Source organism: Salmo salar, chromosome 22, assembly GCF_965601325.2.
Source record: "Salmo salar chromosome 22, fSalSal1, whole genome shotgun sequence".
Taxonomy (NCBI): domain Eukaryota; kingdom Metazoa; phylum Chordata; class Actinopteri; order Salmoniformes; family Salmonidae; genus Salmo; species Salmo salar.
In genome coordinates this window covers 12,268,147-12,285,471 of record NC_138312.1, presented here as the reverse complement: position 1 = coordinate 12,285,471, position 17,325 = coordinate 12,268,147, and the positions used below count along the sequence as shown (strand labels likewise).

Here is a 17,325-nt window from a genome sequence, read left to right as displayed (position 1 = left end):
GAGATCTACAGCTGAGGTGGGAGACTCTGTCCATAGGATAACAATCAGTCGTATACTGCACAAATCTGGCCTTTATGGAAGAGTGGCAAGAAGAAAGCCATTTCTTAAAGATATCCATAAAAAGTGTAGTTTAAAGTTTGCCACTAGCCACCTGGGAGACACACCAAACATGTGGAAGAAGGTGCTCTGGTCAGATGAAACCAATATCGAACCTTTTGGCAACAATGCAAAACGTTATGTTTGGCGTAAAAGCAACACAGCTCATCACCCTGAACACACCATCCCCACTGTCAAACATGGTGGTGGCAGCATCATGGTTTGGGCCTGCTTTTCTTCAGCAGGGGCAGGGAAGATGGTTAAAATTGATGGGAAGATGGATGGAGCCAAATACAGGACCATTCTGGAAGAAAACCTGATGGAGTCTGCAAAAGACAATGATCCAAAACATAAAGCAAAATCTACAATGGAATGGTTCACAAATAAACATATCCAGGTGTTAGAATGGCCAAGTCAAAGTCCAGACCTGAATCCAATCGAGAATCTGTGGAAAGAACTGAAAACTGCTGTTCACAAACGCTCTCCATCCAACCTCACTGAGCTCGAGCTGTTTTGCAAGGAGGAATGGGCAAAAATGTCAGTCTCTCGATGTGCAAAACTGATAGAGACATACCCCAAGCGACTTACAGCTGTAATCACAGCAAAAGGTGGCGCTACAAAGTATTAACTTAAGGGGGCTGAATAATTTTGCACGGCCAATTTTTCAGTTTTTTATTTGTTAAAAAAGTTTGAAATATCCAATAAATTTCGTTCCACTTCATAATTGTGTCCCACTTGTTGTTGATTCTTCACAAAAAATTACAGTTTTATATCTTTATGTTTGAAGCCTGAAATGTGGCAAAAGGTCAAAAAAGTTTAAGGGGGCCGAATACTTTCGCAAGGCACTGTATCTACATTAAAAACGAATTAATATGCCTATGTTCAACATGCCTGGTTGTCTGCCAGGACTGAATCAACAATGTATCAGTAGTACTGTAGATCAATCCCACAAGGAGTGAGGAAGACTGGCTGACTATGACCGATGAAACCAAAGGAGGATAGAGTGCATAATCTATTAACATTAAGGAGGTCATGATGTGTCCTTATCAGTTAGAGAAACTGTTGATTAAAGATGTCTGTAACTCACTTCATCTGCTTGACAATGGTGCTCTTCCCCGACTCCCCTGCACCTGTAGGAGGAACACCAAACACACAGGTTAGAGTTGAATCTGCATCGGACTATTATCTCTATGCAGACTGTGTGTGTGTGTGTGTGTGTGTGTGTGTGTGTGTGTGTGTGTGTGTGTGTGTGTGTGTGTGTGTGTGTGTGTGTGTGTGTGTTTGTGTGTGTGGTCTTGCATAGGGCCGTGGCGGTCACAAAAGTTCGTCAGCCGGTGATTGTCAAGCAAATAACTGTCAGTCTCATGGGAATTGACCTTTAATTAACAAACACATTTTAGCATTCCTCCTTACGTTAGGTCTTGATCTGGCTATGCCAAATGGCTGTGGGCTACACTAGCTCATTTAGTAGACAAGATTTGCTTAGAATTCCATGGCATTATTTTCTAGTATGAAGAATATAATTGAACAAAGCTGAATAAAATAGAAATTATATCTTCTCCAAACGATTTGAGGGAGTGTGCACATGCGACTATTCTGTGTTGAGCGGTTAAAAAAGAAATAGGTACTCCTATATGCTTAATTTAGAGTTATTGAGGTAATGTAAGTTGTTCTACAAATGTTGGGCTATTTGCTTAGAATTTTAATACACTCTAAGACAGCATGATGCGACTCTAATGATGATTTGAAAAAAGTCGCTTGAAAGGCATGAGCTCTGCTTTGGTTTTTTTGCGCAGGCTGTTCACACTTTATCAGTCTCTCACTCACAATTTGACAAGCACTTGATAATGCCTCAAATTTCACGGCAGCATCCCCTTTGTGTGGCCGTAATGCACACTAAAAAAATCCATGCCTTTTGCAGCCGGTGGCCATTGTACCCTTGGCCCAGAGTGCTGAGTTGTGCTCTTCTCCCTGAGTGCTCCACTCTCTGAAGCACCTCTCACTTACATGGCTCTCCATCACATGAGTGATTGGGTCTTTTTCACAGGCTACAAGTGAAGACAGACACATCGGGGACACAACTGCGAGCTTCCTTATCCAATTCCGAGGTGCATATTGAAGATATTGGAAGAACTGTCCACATTTACTTTTCGTCAGCCAACAAGATGAGTAGGCCTAACGAACAACAAAACCCTATGTCAATCTACCATTACCCATAGTACAAAAGTTGACCTATTCTGTTCTGTGTGAGGAATAAATATTCCAAACATAGTCTGGGACAGTTGTGGGACGCGATAGATCCCAAAGTAACACATAAACCAAAAAAATGGTACGCAATGTGGCTGACGCAACAGATCAGAACGTTTAGCTTTAAATGTTGATAAACTATTAGGCTATTTCTTCACATTATAAGCGCAGCAATACACACATGGCACTAGGCTATATCCATGAATGTTCCATTAGGGGGAAAACACCATTATCAAAAGTGACCGCAAATGTGATTATGCATGTAATGCTTTTATTATAAAGGTGCATTTTTATGGTTAGAATTATCTTCCCCAAACGTGAAACTCATGCACTGCTTATATATGCCAGTTAGGCTCTACACCCCTTGTAAAGCGGATTAATGTGCTACATTTTAAGAAGTTATTTGGCCACTTTAGTTGTGATAGAAACCTTATCAAAAGTTATAGGCCTATGGGCAAGGCAACATGAGGTGTGCGGCTATGATTAAAAGAAGTCACAAAAAAAGGCTTTGTTTCTTGCCATATGCTGTGCATCGTTCACAAGTGATAATGTATAATTCACAAGTGATCTTGTCTTTGCATAAACTAAATAATATTTGTTTGGATTTAGAATGGATCATTATAATGCACCTGTCTCGAAACAGGGGCAGCGGGAAAAAATACATGTTTTTTTTTTACCTTTATTTAACAAGGCAAGTCAGTTAAGAACAAATTCTTATTTACAATGACAGCCTAGGAACAGTGGGTTAACTGCCTTGTTCAGGGGCAGAACGACAGAGTTGTACTTTGTCAGCTCAGGGATTCAAACTTGCAACCTTTCGGTTACTAGCCCAACGCGCTAACCACTAGGCTACCCTGCCACCCCTGTCCTCTAACATGTCCTCTATGCACCTAAATAGTAAATGGAGGAAGATTTTCCTGTAGATCATTTTCATGCCAGCCAGGTAGGCTATACTCCTGTTGTAAAGATAAGCAATTTGCTTAATATTAGGAAAGTTGAGAAATGAATATAGTAGGCAGATGGGATTCCCCTCTTTTTAATAAAGGTCATCACTCTGTTTTCTTGCCCAATTGCATAGCCTATAGAAATGTTGTGCAACATGAGCTCATGGGCTCTCACGAAGGGTTTCATTAGATTTTCGATTACATTAATGTCAGAGTGATTAGATGGACAATAGAGTGCAGAGTACCAGACAGTTAGCAAGTTTGGTAGGCTACTAATGACCATCAGCATCAGAGTTGGGAGAAACCTAATTACCGTGACTAAGTGGTCACGTGGAATTTGACTGCCTTCATGACCCGTGATCGCCGGTGTGGCGGTTATACGTTCACCGCAACAGCCCTTGGCTTGCGTGCATCTGCTGAATCATAACTGAACTCTAGCCATGACCATTCCTCTAGCAAAAGCTATTGTGACCCTCTGACAACCTCAGACAGGCTACCTCACCTTTCTCTCGCTACACTGTACACAGGGTTGTTTATTAAATCAAATCTCAATTTATTGGTCACATACACATATTTAGCAGATGTTATTGCGGGTGTAGCAAAAGGACATGATATATAGAGTTATGGAGATATTGCGTTCTAAAATCTGCAAAAAAAGAAATCTTTTTTGTAAAAATCCAAATAACTTCACAGACATTCATTGTAAAGGGTTTAAACACTGTTTCCCATGCTTGTTCATTGAACCATAATCAATTCATGAACATGTACCTGTGGAACGGTCGTTAAACTAACAGCTTACAGACGGTAGGCAATTAAGGACACAGTTTGAAAACTTAGGACACTAGAGAGACCTTTCTACTGACTGAAAAACACCAAAAGAAAGACGCCCAGGGTCCCTGCTCATCTGCGTGAACGTGCCTTAGGCATGCTGCAAGGAGGCATGAGGACTGCAGATGTGGCCAGAGCAATAAATTGCAATGTCCGTACTGTGAGACGCACTACAGGGAGACAGGACGGACAGCTGATCGTCCTCGCAGTGGCAGACCACGTGAATCAACACCTGCACAGGATCGGTACATCCGAACATCACACCTGTGGGACAGGTACAGGATGGCAACAACAACTGCCTGAGTTACACCAGGAACGCACAATCCCTCCATCAGTGCTCAGACTGTCCGCAATAGGCTGAGAGAGGCTGGACCGAGGGCTTGTAGGCCTGTTGTAAGGCAGGTCCTCACCAGACATCACCGGCAACAACGTTGCCTATGGGCACAAACCCACCGTCGTTGGACCAGACAGGACTGGCAAAAAGTGCTCGGTTCTGGTTTTGTCTCGCCAGCGGTGATGGTCGGATTCATGTTCATGGTCGAAGGAATGAACGTTACACCGAGGCCTGTACTCTGGAGTAGGATCGATTTGAAGGTGAAAGGTCCGCCATGGTCTGGGGCGGTGTGTCACAGTATCATTGGACTGAGCTTGTTGTCATTGCAGGCAATCTCGACATTGTGCGTTACAGGTAAGACATCCTCCTCCCTCATGTGGTACCCTTCCTGCAGGCTCATCCTGACATGACCCTCCAGCATGACAATGCCACCAGCCATATTGTTCGTTCTGTGCGTGATTCCGTGCAAGACAGGAATGTCAGTGTTCTACCATGGCCAGCGAAGAGCCCGGATCTCAATCCCATTGAGCACGTCTGGGATCTGTTGGATTGGAGGGTGAGGGCCGTTCTCCCTAGAAATGTCCAGGAACTTGCAGGTGCCTTGGTGGAAGAGTGGGGTAACATCTCACAGCAAGAACTGGCAAATCTGGTGCAGTCCATGAGGAGATGCACTGCAGTACTTAATGCAGCTGGTGGCCACACCAGATACTGACTGTTACTTTTGATTTTGACACCCCCCCCCCCTTTATTCAGGGACACATTATTCAATTTCTGTTAGTCACATGTCTGTGGAACTTGTTCAGTTTATGTCACAGTTGTTGAATCTTGTTATGTTCATACAAATATTTACACATGTTAAGTTTGCTGAAAATAAATGCAGTTGACAGTGAGAGGACGTTTCTTTTTTTGCTGAGTTCATATTCACTCAGAGGTTTATTTTCACTTTAATAATGGATCCGTCTGTGGCTAGTCCTTACTTGGTGTTGGTGGCGTTGGTGGCGTTGGTGCCTCTATGACAATTAAGGCAGATGTCAGAGAGCCTTTTTACTGAAGAATGTGTTTGTTTCATATGACTGTGTTTCACTTTTCGTGTTTTGTGTTTTCTTTTCATGTATTGTGTAATTGATGTGTATAGATATGTATAGTGAATTGTTATTTTATTGATGTGTTCATGCAGGGCTGATCTGCGGCATAGACCGTGGTCTCAGCATGACTTCCTGCGTAAATAAAGGTTAAATAAAAAATTGTGGAGTGCATTCCATTTCATGACCAGTTAACACATTGGATAGCAACAGATCATTAGTCATTGTTTCTCTGTAGGAAGTATTGTAAAGACTCTGCTAAAGCCCAGGAGAGGAGATAATAATTAAACCCCGAAGTGATTCCTGCACAGCAAATTGGCCAGTTTCGATTTCTGTGTGTAACATTTCTAGTGTTGATTCAGGAGTTAAACTCACTCTGTAAGAGTGAAATCAACACTCAGTAGTGTAAAATAAAGGGAAAGGGGGATACCTAGTCAGTTGTACAACTGAATACATTCAACTGAAATGTGTCTTCCGCATTTAATCCAACCCCTCTGAATCAGAGAGGTGCGGGGGCTGCCTCAATCGACATCCACGTCATCGGCGCCCGGGGAACAGTGGGATGACTGCCTTGCACAGGGGCAGAATGGCATAATAAACCCCAGTGTTGGTGTTAATAACCAGAGTTATTGTTTTACACTTTGGAGAGTAAAACAGTCCCATCAAAACCACCCCCATCACTATTATATTTCCCAGCATTCTCTACTGGCAACTAGATTTTGTAGGATTGTTTTTAAATATAGGTGTTTTTGCATGTACATTGGTTAAACTTGTGCTACACAAAGATGAATATAATTTTTCTAAATTAATCCGATCAGATTTATTGCACCCGTTACAGAAATGGTTGTTCCAGTTTAAAAGGTTGTGTTAGTCTTCTTATACATTTTAATAACTGTGGAAGTCATTCTGAATGTGGGTTGTGGTTGAATAAAAATTCCAGGAAGAACCCTCCAAAGTTAAAAGGGTTTTCAGATGGTTCATAGATGGTTCTAGGAAGAACCTTTAAATTATAAAAAGGTTATTGGTATAACCCTTCATAGAGGGTTCTAGGTAGAAGAACTAGGTTTGAAGAACCCTACAAAGAGTTCTAGATAGAACCCTCTGTAAAGGGTTCCCCTAGGGGAACAAACCAAAGAACATTGTATGGTTTACTTAGCACCTTTTTACTAACCGTGTATGTGTGGGGTACACTATTATTGCACTCAAAGTGAGTCCATGAACTTATTTAAGCTTTCCATAACAAAGGGGTTGAATACTTATTGACTCAAGACATTTCAGGTTTTCATTTTAAAATAATAAGGCCAGTGACAGGAAATCTCTGTAGTACAACATAATGTGGAAAAAGTCAAGGGGTGTGAATACTTTCTGAAGGCACTGTCAGAGCTTTTGTGACAAGGCAAGACAATGTCCTTGAGGCCTCAAACCTCATAAATCTGACTGCTATGGTTTTTATTTACTCTGACATAAGTTGTATTATATTAAGCTATATGAACTGTTAGTGCTGTAGTGATTCAGCCTATTCTCACTGGTGTGCTCCTGTTTTGAGTGCAGGTCCCAGGCCCGGGCTCTTTTCCCAGCCCCTGTGCTGCAAGCGCTCGCTATGCCACTGTGTTGTGTCCCTGTGCTCCACCTGGCCTGGCCCTGTCATGGTGCATCAAGCTTGCCATGACAGCCCAGAGGGGCCAGCAGCACTATTCCAGCCATGGCCTTGCCTGTCACCACCACTCACACCTCATCACGCGGGCACTCACACTGCACTCGCGCACACAAACACACACACACACATACCTTCCAGAGAAGGTGGTAGTGACAGAGAGAGAGGGGGGGGGATAAGGGGAGAGTAAGAGAGTGCATGTCCTCAACCACTTATGAAAAGCTAATTCCTCCTCCATCAGTCCGTTCTGTTTGTGTGCGTTTGCTGACAGACACAGAGGGAGGGCAGCATCTAATGCAAGCTGAAATGTGGGTAGAGCTCAGTTGGTAGGGCGTTGTGGCTTTAAAGGCGAGCTCAGCACAGAGACGTTCTGCTCATCCATCCATGTGGATGACCTCTTTCCCATCCCTGAGGCCTAGTCCATTCAGGAATGCATTGGTGTCTAACGCCATCCCCCTTTTTGAGGGTTAAGTTTAGGCCTGCATTCCGAATGGTTAAAGTAAGGATTAAGGTTTGGGATAGGTTTAAAACATTCCATTTAGGCACTCATTTCAAGTGGTTAATGTAAGGTTTAAGGATAGACTAAAAACAGTGTCGACGAATGGGATTGAACACACAATTTTCTGATCCATGGGATTGGGTGTAATCATGGGATTACACCCATCCACAATGCCAGAGGAAAACCCAAGTCTACTTGATGGTAATAGCGCTCACTGTTGCCCCTTTTGAAGGTATTTCCCGACTTCCTCAGGAAGTCAATCTTGAACGATCTCCCTGCTCTTGTACAGCAGATCTGATGATTTGATCATTTGATAAACGTGGCCAGTCCTCAAAATTAGAATACCGAGTAGCAAGAGACAGAAAACAATAACAAAGCCAGATTGCCTACTGTTCATCTTTCATTTGAATAAGCTCTCAACCCTAAAGATGCACTCATATCTCTTGACTCTCACTGCCAAGGGTTCTCTCAGACTGGAGAGTCTTGGCCCTAATCCTGCTGAGTGGGTTGGTGTTAACGTAGCATACTCTGAGTCTGTATGGGTATTTGGGCAGGGGGTGGAGGGATTGACATGGAGAATGGTTTATTTATCTGAAGGGACAGACCATCTGCTGACAGAGTACAGTAGGTCAAACATGAGGACGTCGCGGTGAAGCTAGAAAATTCTACCCTTCTCAGATAAAAACACACAGAGAGCAGCGATAAAATGACAACTCTTGGAGTCTGTTTTGAAAGAGATAAAAACAAAAAAACAAACAATGATGGATTTTCTACTTCATGACAGGAATTTCTAGTGAACCACAGGGCAAAATCTCTGGCTTCATAGTGGAAGTCTAGCTGGGTTTTTGAGTTTTATTCTCCATTGAGCAAAAACAATAGAACGATCTGGTGAATAATTTACTAGTTCCTTTCCCTTTATAAATTATAAGGCATGTTGTTTCCATGACCTAAATGTGGTAAACTTAAAAGTTTTACTGAATTGGGTCCATATTTAGTGCAAAATGAATTATGTGTCAAAACTTATCAGCTGACAGAAAATTGATATACTGTACCAGTCAAAAGTTTGGACATACCTACTCATTCAAAGGTTTTTCTTTATTTTTACTATTTTCTACATTGTAGAATAATAGTGAAGACATCAGTACTATGAAATAACACATATGGAATCATGTAGTAACCAAAAAAGTGTTAAACAATTCAAAATCTATTTTAGATTTGAGATTCTTCAAAGTAGCCACCCTTTGCCTTGATGACAGCTTTGCACACTCTTGGCATTCTCTCAACCAGCTTCATGAGTAATGCTTTTCCAACAGTCTTGAAGGAGTTCCCACATATGCTGAGCACTTGTTGGCTGCTTTTCCTTCACTCTGCAGTCCAACTGGTTTTAGGTCAGGTGATTGTGGAGGCCATCACAGACAGTGTCACCAGCAAAGCACCCCCACACCATCACACCTCCTCCTCCATGATTCACAGTGGGAACCACACATGCAGAGATCATCAGTTCACCTACTCTGCGTCTCACAAAGACAAGTCGGTTGGAACCAAAAATGTCAAATTTGGACTCATCAAAGGGCAGATTTCGACCGGTCTAATGCCCATTACTCGTGTTTATTGGCTCAAGCAAGTCTCTTGTTCTTATTGGTGTACTTTAGTAGTGGTTTCTTTGCAGCAATTTGACCATGAAGGCCTGATTCACGTAGTCGCCTCTGAACAGTTGATGTTGAGATGTGTCTATTACTTGAACTCTGTGAAGCATTTATTTGGGCTGCAATCTGAGGCTGGTAACTCTAATGAACTTATGCAGCAAAGGTAACTCTGGGTCTTCCTTGCCTGTGGCGGTCCTCATGAGAGCCAATTTCTTCATAGCGCTTGACGGTTTTTGCGACTGCACTTGAATAAACTTTCAAAGATCTTGTAAATGTTCCACATTGACTTACCTTCATGTCTTAAAGTAAGGATGGACTGTCGTTTCTCTTTGCTTATTTGAGCTGTTCTTGCCATAATATGGACTTGGTCTTTTACCAAATAGGATTATCTTCTGTATACCAACCCCTACCTTGTCACAACACAACTGATTGGTGATGATATCCACAACATTCTCATCCACAGAGCTTTATCAGCTTATCAACGTTAGACTGTTCTCATCTCTCCTTCCTCTCTCTACCTTTGCAAGAATAAAGTCCACTGTGGAGTCTGAGTAGTCTGTCAACCCTCACCCCATTGCTTTTGGTTGGCTTCTCTGTGAGAAATGCAAAGTGGAACGATGAATAAGGTACAGCACTAGAGGTGACCTGAGTACAAAATATAATTTGATAGGAAAAATGAGGGGGCGACATCTGAGACGAGAATCTTTGTCCACATTCCACAGAGGTCACCTTCCTGCCTAGAATTCAAGATAATATTTCAAGGCCAAGGGGAGAACTGGCTGAACACAAAGTGTAAACAATATGAACAAGTTACTCTTTCTCTGATCATGAATTGGCTTGGGTAAGTGAGCTGTGTTACTGGAGCGCAGAGCAGATGTGGGGGAGATATTGGTGATTGGCCTTGCGCTACGTGACAGTATACAGTAAACTCCCTACGTGAAACAGGGATGATTATATTAGGTTCTGCTTATCTCTCTGTGACCAGCAAGCCAGATTCCATTTGCTCAGCCTCATGATTGCTCTAAAACGCTACCAACATAAATGAGATGAGCCAGCAAAAATAGATACACAAAATCATGCTATTGATAAGACTATAGAACAGATCAATGCATTTGGACTGTATGGATAGCATGAAGAGAAACACAACATGACACAAAGAGGAATACCTGGCCCATGGTAAACAAGTATTGACTTTGGGCCACTCAAGACAAAATATTTACCAGCAAGTGTGCACAGTTGCAGGGTGGATAACTAACACCAGCATGAGAGTAACAGTTCCTCTCTGATGGCCAGGTTTACTCTCATAATACGTCCTAATGGCATACCATAGCGGTCCCGTAATTGATCCCTGAGGGTCACCACAGAATAACAATCCAGTTATTTATTCAGGTGTGCAGTTCACCTTAGCTCAGAAACAAAGCTCAATCACCAAGAGGACAAGAGGTTGTCCTTGTTATGGTTCACACAAGATAAATCAATTAAAGCTTAGTAGGTTATCATCAAAGATGTATGAGCCCATAACAGGGTGCTTAAATTGAACACAGGTGAGAGAAGAAGTGTATTGAAGGCTGTGTCATATTAAACACACTACCGGCTGCCATTCAGCTCATTAAGGGAATCACATGCAGTAACTGAGAGCAGAAAAATCCATTGTAACAAAGTAAGAATTATTATTAACCGTACACAAGTGTAAACAATTACATGGTTTACTAAGTTTACTTTGTTGTGTTCTGTCTTCATTCACAAAAGTGTTCCCAAGTTCTAGACAATTAAACAAGTAAGTCCAAACCCAAAAACGAGTGTATCTGGAGCAGTCTCTGTCAGCCATGAGCCAAACCAAATGAAGGAAACAAAATGTATTAGCATAGACAAGACATCTGTACAAAAAGTTCTATATCCAATTAGGATTGAAGAGTTGAGTGGCTATTCCCAGGAGAAAAAAAGCAACTGCTGATTGAAATGTAATTTATAGGCTATTACAACCGTTCAGTGTATCATCACTAAAGGGAGAGGAAGGATGCTAATTCAATATGTCCCTCTGGCTGAGGTTACTTCATCCTTTATTAGCCAGTTGCACAGGGGCATGAGGGTGTGTATGTGATTGTGTGTGTGTGTGTGTGTGCTCAATTTTTCAGAGTGTGTGCGTGCGATTTGTTTGAGTTCCCAGTTGTTTTGTATTTGTATTTGCCAAGGCAGCAGCTACTCTTCCTGGGGTCCAGCAAAATTAAGGCATTTTATACAATTTTAAAAACTTTACAATACATTCACAGATTTCACAACACACTGTGTGCCCTCAGGCCCCTACTCCACCACTACAAAATATCTACAGTACTAATTCCATGTGTATGTGTGTGTATAGTGCATATTTTATCGTGTGTGTGTGTGTGTGTGTGTGTGTGTGTGTGTGTGTGTGTGTGTCTGTGTGTGTGCGTGTGTGTGTGTATACACATATGTCTGTGCCAATGTTTGTGTTGCTTAACAGTCCCCACTGTTCCAAAGGTGTTTTTAATCTGTTTTTTAAATCTAATTCTACTACTTTCATCAGTTACTTGATGTGGAATAGAGTTCCATGTAGTCATGGCTCTATATAGTACTGTGCGTCTCCCATAGTCTGTTCTTGATTTAGGGACTGTTGAAGAGACCTCTTGCGGCATGCCTGCAGGGTATGCATGGGTGTCCGAGCTGTGTGCCAGTAGTTTAGACAGACAGCTTGGTGCATTCAACATAAATACAAGTAGTGATGAAGTCAATCTCTCCTTCACTTTGACCCAGGAGAGATTGACATGCATATTACTAATATTAGCTCTCTGTGTACATCCAAGGGCCAGCTGTGCTGCCCTCTTCTGAGCCAATTGTAATTTTCCTAAGTCCTTTTTTGTGGCACCTGACCACACGACTAAACAGTAGTCAAGGTGCGACAAAACTAGGGTCTGTAGGACCTTCCTTGTTGATAAGAGTTGTTAAGAAGGCAGAGCAGCACTTTATTATGGACATGCTTCTCCCCATCTTATCTACTATTGTAGGTTTTGACCATGACAGTTTACAATCTAGGGTTACTCCAAGCAGTTTAGTTATCTCAACTTGCTCAATTTCCACATTATTTATTACAAGATTTAGTTGAGGTTTAGGGTTTAGTGAATGTTTTGTATCAGATGAAATGCTTTTAGTTACAGAAATATTTAGGGCTAACTTATTCCTTGCCACCCACTCTGAAACTAACTGCAACTCTTTGTTAAGTGTTGCAGTCATTTCAGTCGCTGTAGTAGCTGACGTGTATAGTGTTGAGTCATCCGCATACATAGACACTCTGGCTTCACTCAAAGCCAGTGGCATGTCATTAGTACAATTTGAAAAAAGCAAGGGGCCTAAACAGCTACCCTGGGGAATTCCTGATTCTACCTGGATTATGTTTGAGATGCTTCCATTGAAGAACACACTCTGTGTTCTGTTAGACGAGTAACTCTTTATCCACATTATAGCAGGGGGTGTCAAGCCATAACACATTTACGTTTTTCCAGCAGCAGACTATGATTGATAATGTCTAAAGCTGCACTGAAATCTAACAAGACAGCCCCCACAATAATTTGATCATCAATTTCTCTCAGCCAATCATCAGTCATTTATTTGTGTAAGTGCTTGTTTAAGTGTCCTTCCCTATAAGCGTGCTGAAAGTCTGTTGTCAATTTTGTTACTGTGAAATACAGTAGCATTGTATCTGGTAAAACACTATTTTTTCCAGAAGTTAACTAAGTTTACTGAACGCGGCATAAATGTCTTGACCCAGCCTGTTGGGGCATTTAGTTGGGTTGTTGACCCCACCAGATCAGATAAGAAGACTGGAGGTGTGGCTTAGTAGGGGCATGGCTCAAGTGTCTATACATATCCTAATGTTGGGATAGTTACCACTTTGTTAAAATACTTAAAAAAATATATGTTGTTTTGTATTTAAATATGTAATGGGTTAAAAATATGCTGTGTACAAACTTAACATAATGAACAGGAATTACATTTACAGAAGGTGAAAAAGACACACCTACAATAGGCCACGCTTCTTGAAAATAACATACAGTTTACATCATAAAAGCTCCAGCTGCTGAGTCAACCCAGCATGAAAGTGAAAAAAAACCCAGATGGTTTGGGTAATCCAAAGGTGTTGCCTATTGGAGCAGAGGCTTTCAGATATAACATTTTGGGCCACCCGTGAGAGTAAATGTCATTCCTGTTAAGTTTGGACAGTGCAAATGTCTGTTTTCTTTCACTGTTTTTGCACATTACATATTTTAATATGAAAAGAACACAATATTTTACACCACTGAGTGTTAATATAACTATTTACAGTGTTCATTTAACTTTTGAATGAACCATAAACATTTTACACTGAAAGAATCCCCACAAACTAACACTGGCCAATTTGCTGTGTGCTATGAAAGGGACACATCTGCAGGCTTCCATACATTTTAAGAACCTTTTAGCCTTCTGAAGAACCATAGATGCCACGTCAAGAATCCCACTGGTTCTTTATCGGGCGAGTTCTCCAAGGAACCATTTTCTTCCAGTGTATTTCACAAAGACCCCACTGTTTCTTGCACCAGTAAAGGGGACAGTCAGCCAAATGGTGGTGATACATCTTGTGGCTGTCGGTGGGGGCGTGCCATGAAAGAGAGACTCGTGTGGTCATAATGATGATGGATAGATTAGTTTCACTGTTATTCACGACCCCCCCCCCCCCCCCCCCCGTTTAATTTAACTTTAATTGCAGTAACACCGCCGTGTCAGTACCAGTCACACTGGAAGACTCTGTGTGTTAGAACATGAGAGCACTGGTCTAATTCAGACAAGGCAGATTCCCTTTGAAGAAATTTCTGGTCAGCTTTAAAAGGCTACTACACCAAGACAGAACAGAGAGCACACCCTCTGTAGATGAGCTCAGAATTGCCTCTACCTAACACCACCTCTACTCACCTTGGGGACAACCAGTCCATGAGATAAATATGGGAATGGTGGGATGGAGGTTGCGTGCTAAGGTAGTGTGTGTGATTAGATAAGAGAAAAGGGAGGGTTAAGGGGAATAAGGTTGAAAAAGAAGAAGTGGAAAAGAAAGATGAGAGGAATAAGAGGGGAAGCCTGCCACTTCACTCTTCTGCCAGCTTCATTGCCTGTGAAGGCAGACATGAGCATCTCACAGCACAACAATGTGTCTGGACAACCCTAACACACTCAGGACAAAGCCTGTTAGCACACACTGCGGGGGAGAGAGACGCTCTTAGATAATGGTCTGCATTTTGGGGACACCCCCCAAATGGTCCCCCATTTAGGGACCCATACTGTAAAAATGGAAATACTCAAAACACCATGATTGTGTAGTGAAACCATGAAATGTAGTACACTATATCAGTTGTCTGTCTTCCCTAGTTACCACAGCCACAAAGTCATTAACCCCGCCTATTTCTACAATTTCTCTTCTAACCTGTTTGGGACAGGGGGTAGTATTTTCACATTCGGATGAAAAGCGTGCCCAGAGTAAACTGCCTGCTACTCAGGCCCAGAAGCTAAGATATGCATATTATTAGTGATTTAGATAGAAAACACTCTGAAGTTTCTAAAACTGTTTGAATGATGTCTGTGAGTATAACAGAACTCATATGGCAGGCAAAAACTTGAGAGAAAAAAACAACCATGAAGTGGGAAATCTGAGGTTTGTAGTTTTTCAAGTGATTGCCTATCCAATATACAGTGTCTGTGGGGTCATATTGCACTTTCTAAGGCTTCCACTAGATGTCAACAGTCTTTAGAACATTGTTTCAGGCTTCTACTGTGAATGGGGAGAGAATAAGAGCTATTTGAACCAGGTGTCTGGAAAAATGCAATGAGCTCAGTCATGCGCGGCCGTGAGAGTGATCTGAGTTCCTTTTCATTTCTAAAGACAAAGGAATTGTCCGGTTGGAATATTATTGAAGATTTATGATAAAAACATCCTAAAGATTGATTCTATACATCGTTTGACATGTTTCTACGATCTATAATATAACTTTTTTTACTTTTCGTCTGCTCACGCAGTGCATTTGGAATAGTGAACTGAACGCGCGAACAAAAAGGAGGTATTTGGACAGTTGGCTCAGTTGGTAGAGCATGGTGTGTGCAACGCCAGGGTTGTGGGTTCAATTCCCACGGGGGGCCAGTACAAAAAAAAAAAAAAATATGTATGAAATGTATGCATTCATAAAATGTAAATAAATATGGACCTTATCGAAACAAAACGAACATTTATTGTGGAACTGGGATTCCTGGGAGTGCATTCCGATGAAGATCATCAAAGTTAAGTGAATATTTATAATGCTATTTCTGACTTTTGTTGACTCCACAACATGGCGGGTATCTGTATGGCTTGTTTTGGTGTCTGAGCGCTGTACTCAGATTATTGCATGGTGTGCTTTTTCCGTAAAGCTTTTTTTAAATCTGACACAGAGGTTGCATTAAGGAGAAGTGTATCTATAATCCTATGCATAACACTTGCATCTTCTATCAACGTTTATGATGAGTATTTCTGTAAATTGATGTGCTCATTCACCGGCAGTTTTGGAGGCAAAACATTTCTGAACATTACACGCCAATGTAAAATGGGGTTTTTGGATATAAATATGAACGTTATCGAGCAAAACATACATGTATTGTGTAACATTGAGTCCTGGGAGTGTCATCCGAAGAAGATCGTCAAAGGTTAGTGATTCATTTTAGCTGTATTTCTGGTTTTTGTGACGCCTCTCCTTGCTTGGAAAATGGCTGTGTGGTTTTTCTTGTCTAGGTGCTGTCCTAACATAATCTAATGGTAGGCTTTCGCCGTAAAGCCTTTTTGAAATCGGACACTGTGGTTGGATTAACGAGAAGTTTATCTTTAAAATGGTGTATAATACTTGTATGTTTGAGAAATTTGAATTATGAGATTTTTGTTGTTTTGAATTTGGCGCCCTGCTATTTCATTGGCTGTTGGCGAGGGGTTCCGCTAGCGGAACGTCTTTCCTCAATGTGATCTTTAACCTAACCCTAATCACATTGCTAACTTTATGCTTAACCCTAACCTTAAATGAAGCCCATTTTTACTATGTGGCTGTGGTACTGTAACTAGTGGAAACCGTTGTGCCTGTTGTTCACGCGTATATCTGCCCTCTCATTGGCTAGAATGGTCCCACCTGATCTTTCCTCCTCCCTACATGTATTTCCATTGTTAGAGCAGCCACTAGAGTATCTGGTCAATTTAATTAATAATCTGTGCTTTACTTTTTTTCTTTAAGTGCGAAGTAATTGGTAATTTGGTAAACTATGATTACAAAGTAACTTCCCAAACACTGGTTCCAGCCTCCAGAGGACCTCTCTCTCTCACCTGATGCACCGCTAAATTAACCAGTTAACTTAATGCAATTACCTCACAAGTACTCTTCTACTTACAACACTGGAAACAGCAGGGGTTGAAGGAGGATGAGGAGAAGTGTGTGTGTGTGTATGTGTGTGTGTGTGTGTGTGTGTGTGTGTGTGTGTGTGTGTGTGTGTGTGTGTGTGTGTGTGTGTGTGTGTGTGTGTGTGTGTGTGTGTGTGTGTGTGTGTGTGTGTGTCTGGAAAGGGGGAGGGGGTGTAGGGAGAGAGAGAAGGAAAATTAAAAAGAAGGAGAGAGATTTGTGAGAGAAAGATGGAGAGGCAGAAAGACAAGAGATGGTTTGTGTGAGACACTTAAAATGGGCTATTAGAAAGAGGCCTCGGGATCAGCATAAGCGTGTCCACTGTCCACCAAGGAGCTGTTGAATTCATTATGATATAACTCAACTCTTGTCTCCTTGAGTGTTTGATGCCCAAATACACTTATGGTCAGATGACTCACACCCGTTATGGATTTGAGCAGAGGAGGACACATAACACGAGACAGACACCAACCCATGAGAGAGAGTGCGGGAACAGGCCAACAAGAGAAATACATGAAATACTGTAGTATTAACCTAAACTGAA

The 17,325-nt window shown here is 41.7% G+C and overlaps 1 protein-coding gene across 1 annotated transcript in view; it reads right to left on the bottom strand.

Moving 5' to 3' along the window:
* Positions 1-17,325, bottom strand: part of LOC106582753 (guanine nucleotide-binding protein G(i) subunit alpha-2) — a 189,953-nt gene that overhangs the window by 62,416 nt on the left and 110,212 nt on the right. Inside the window, exon 2 of the mRNA XM_014166144.3 lies at positions 1,184-1,226. Within this exon, the coding sequence (XP_014021619.1) occupies positions 1,184-1,226 (43 nt within the window). The remainder of the gene's footprint in view (positions 1-1,183; positions 1,227-17,325) is intronic.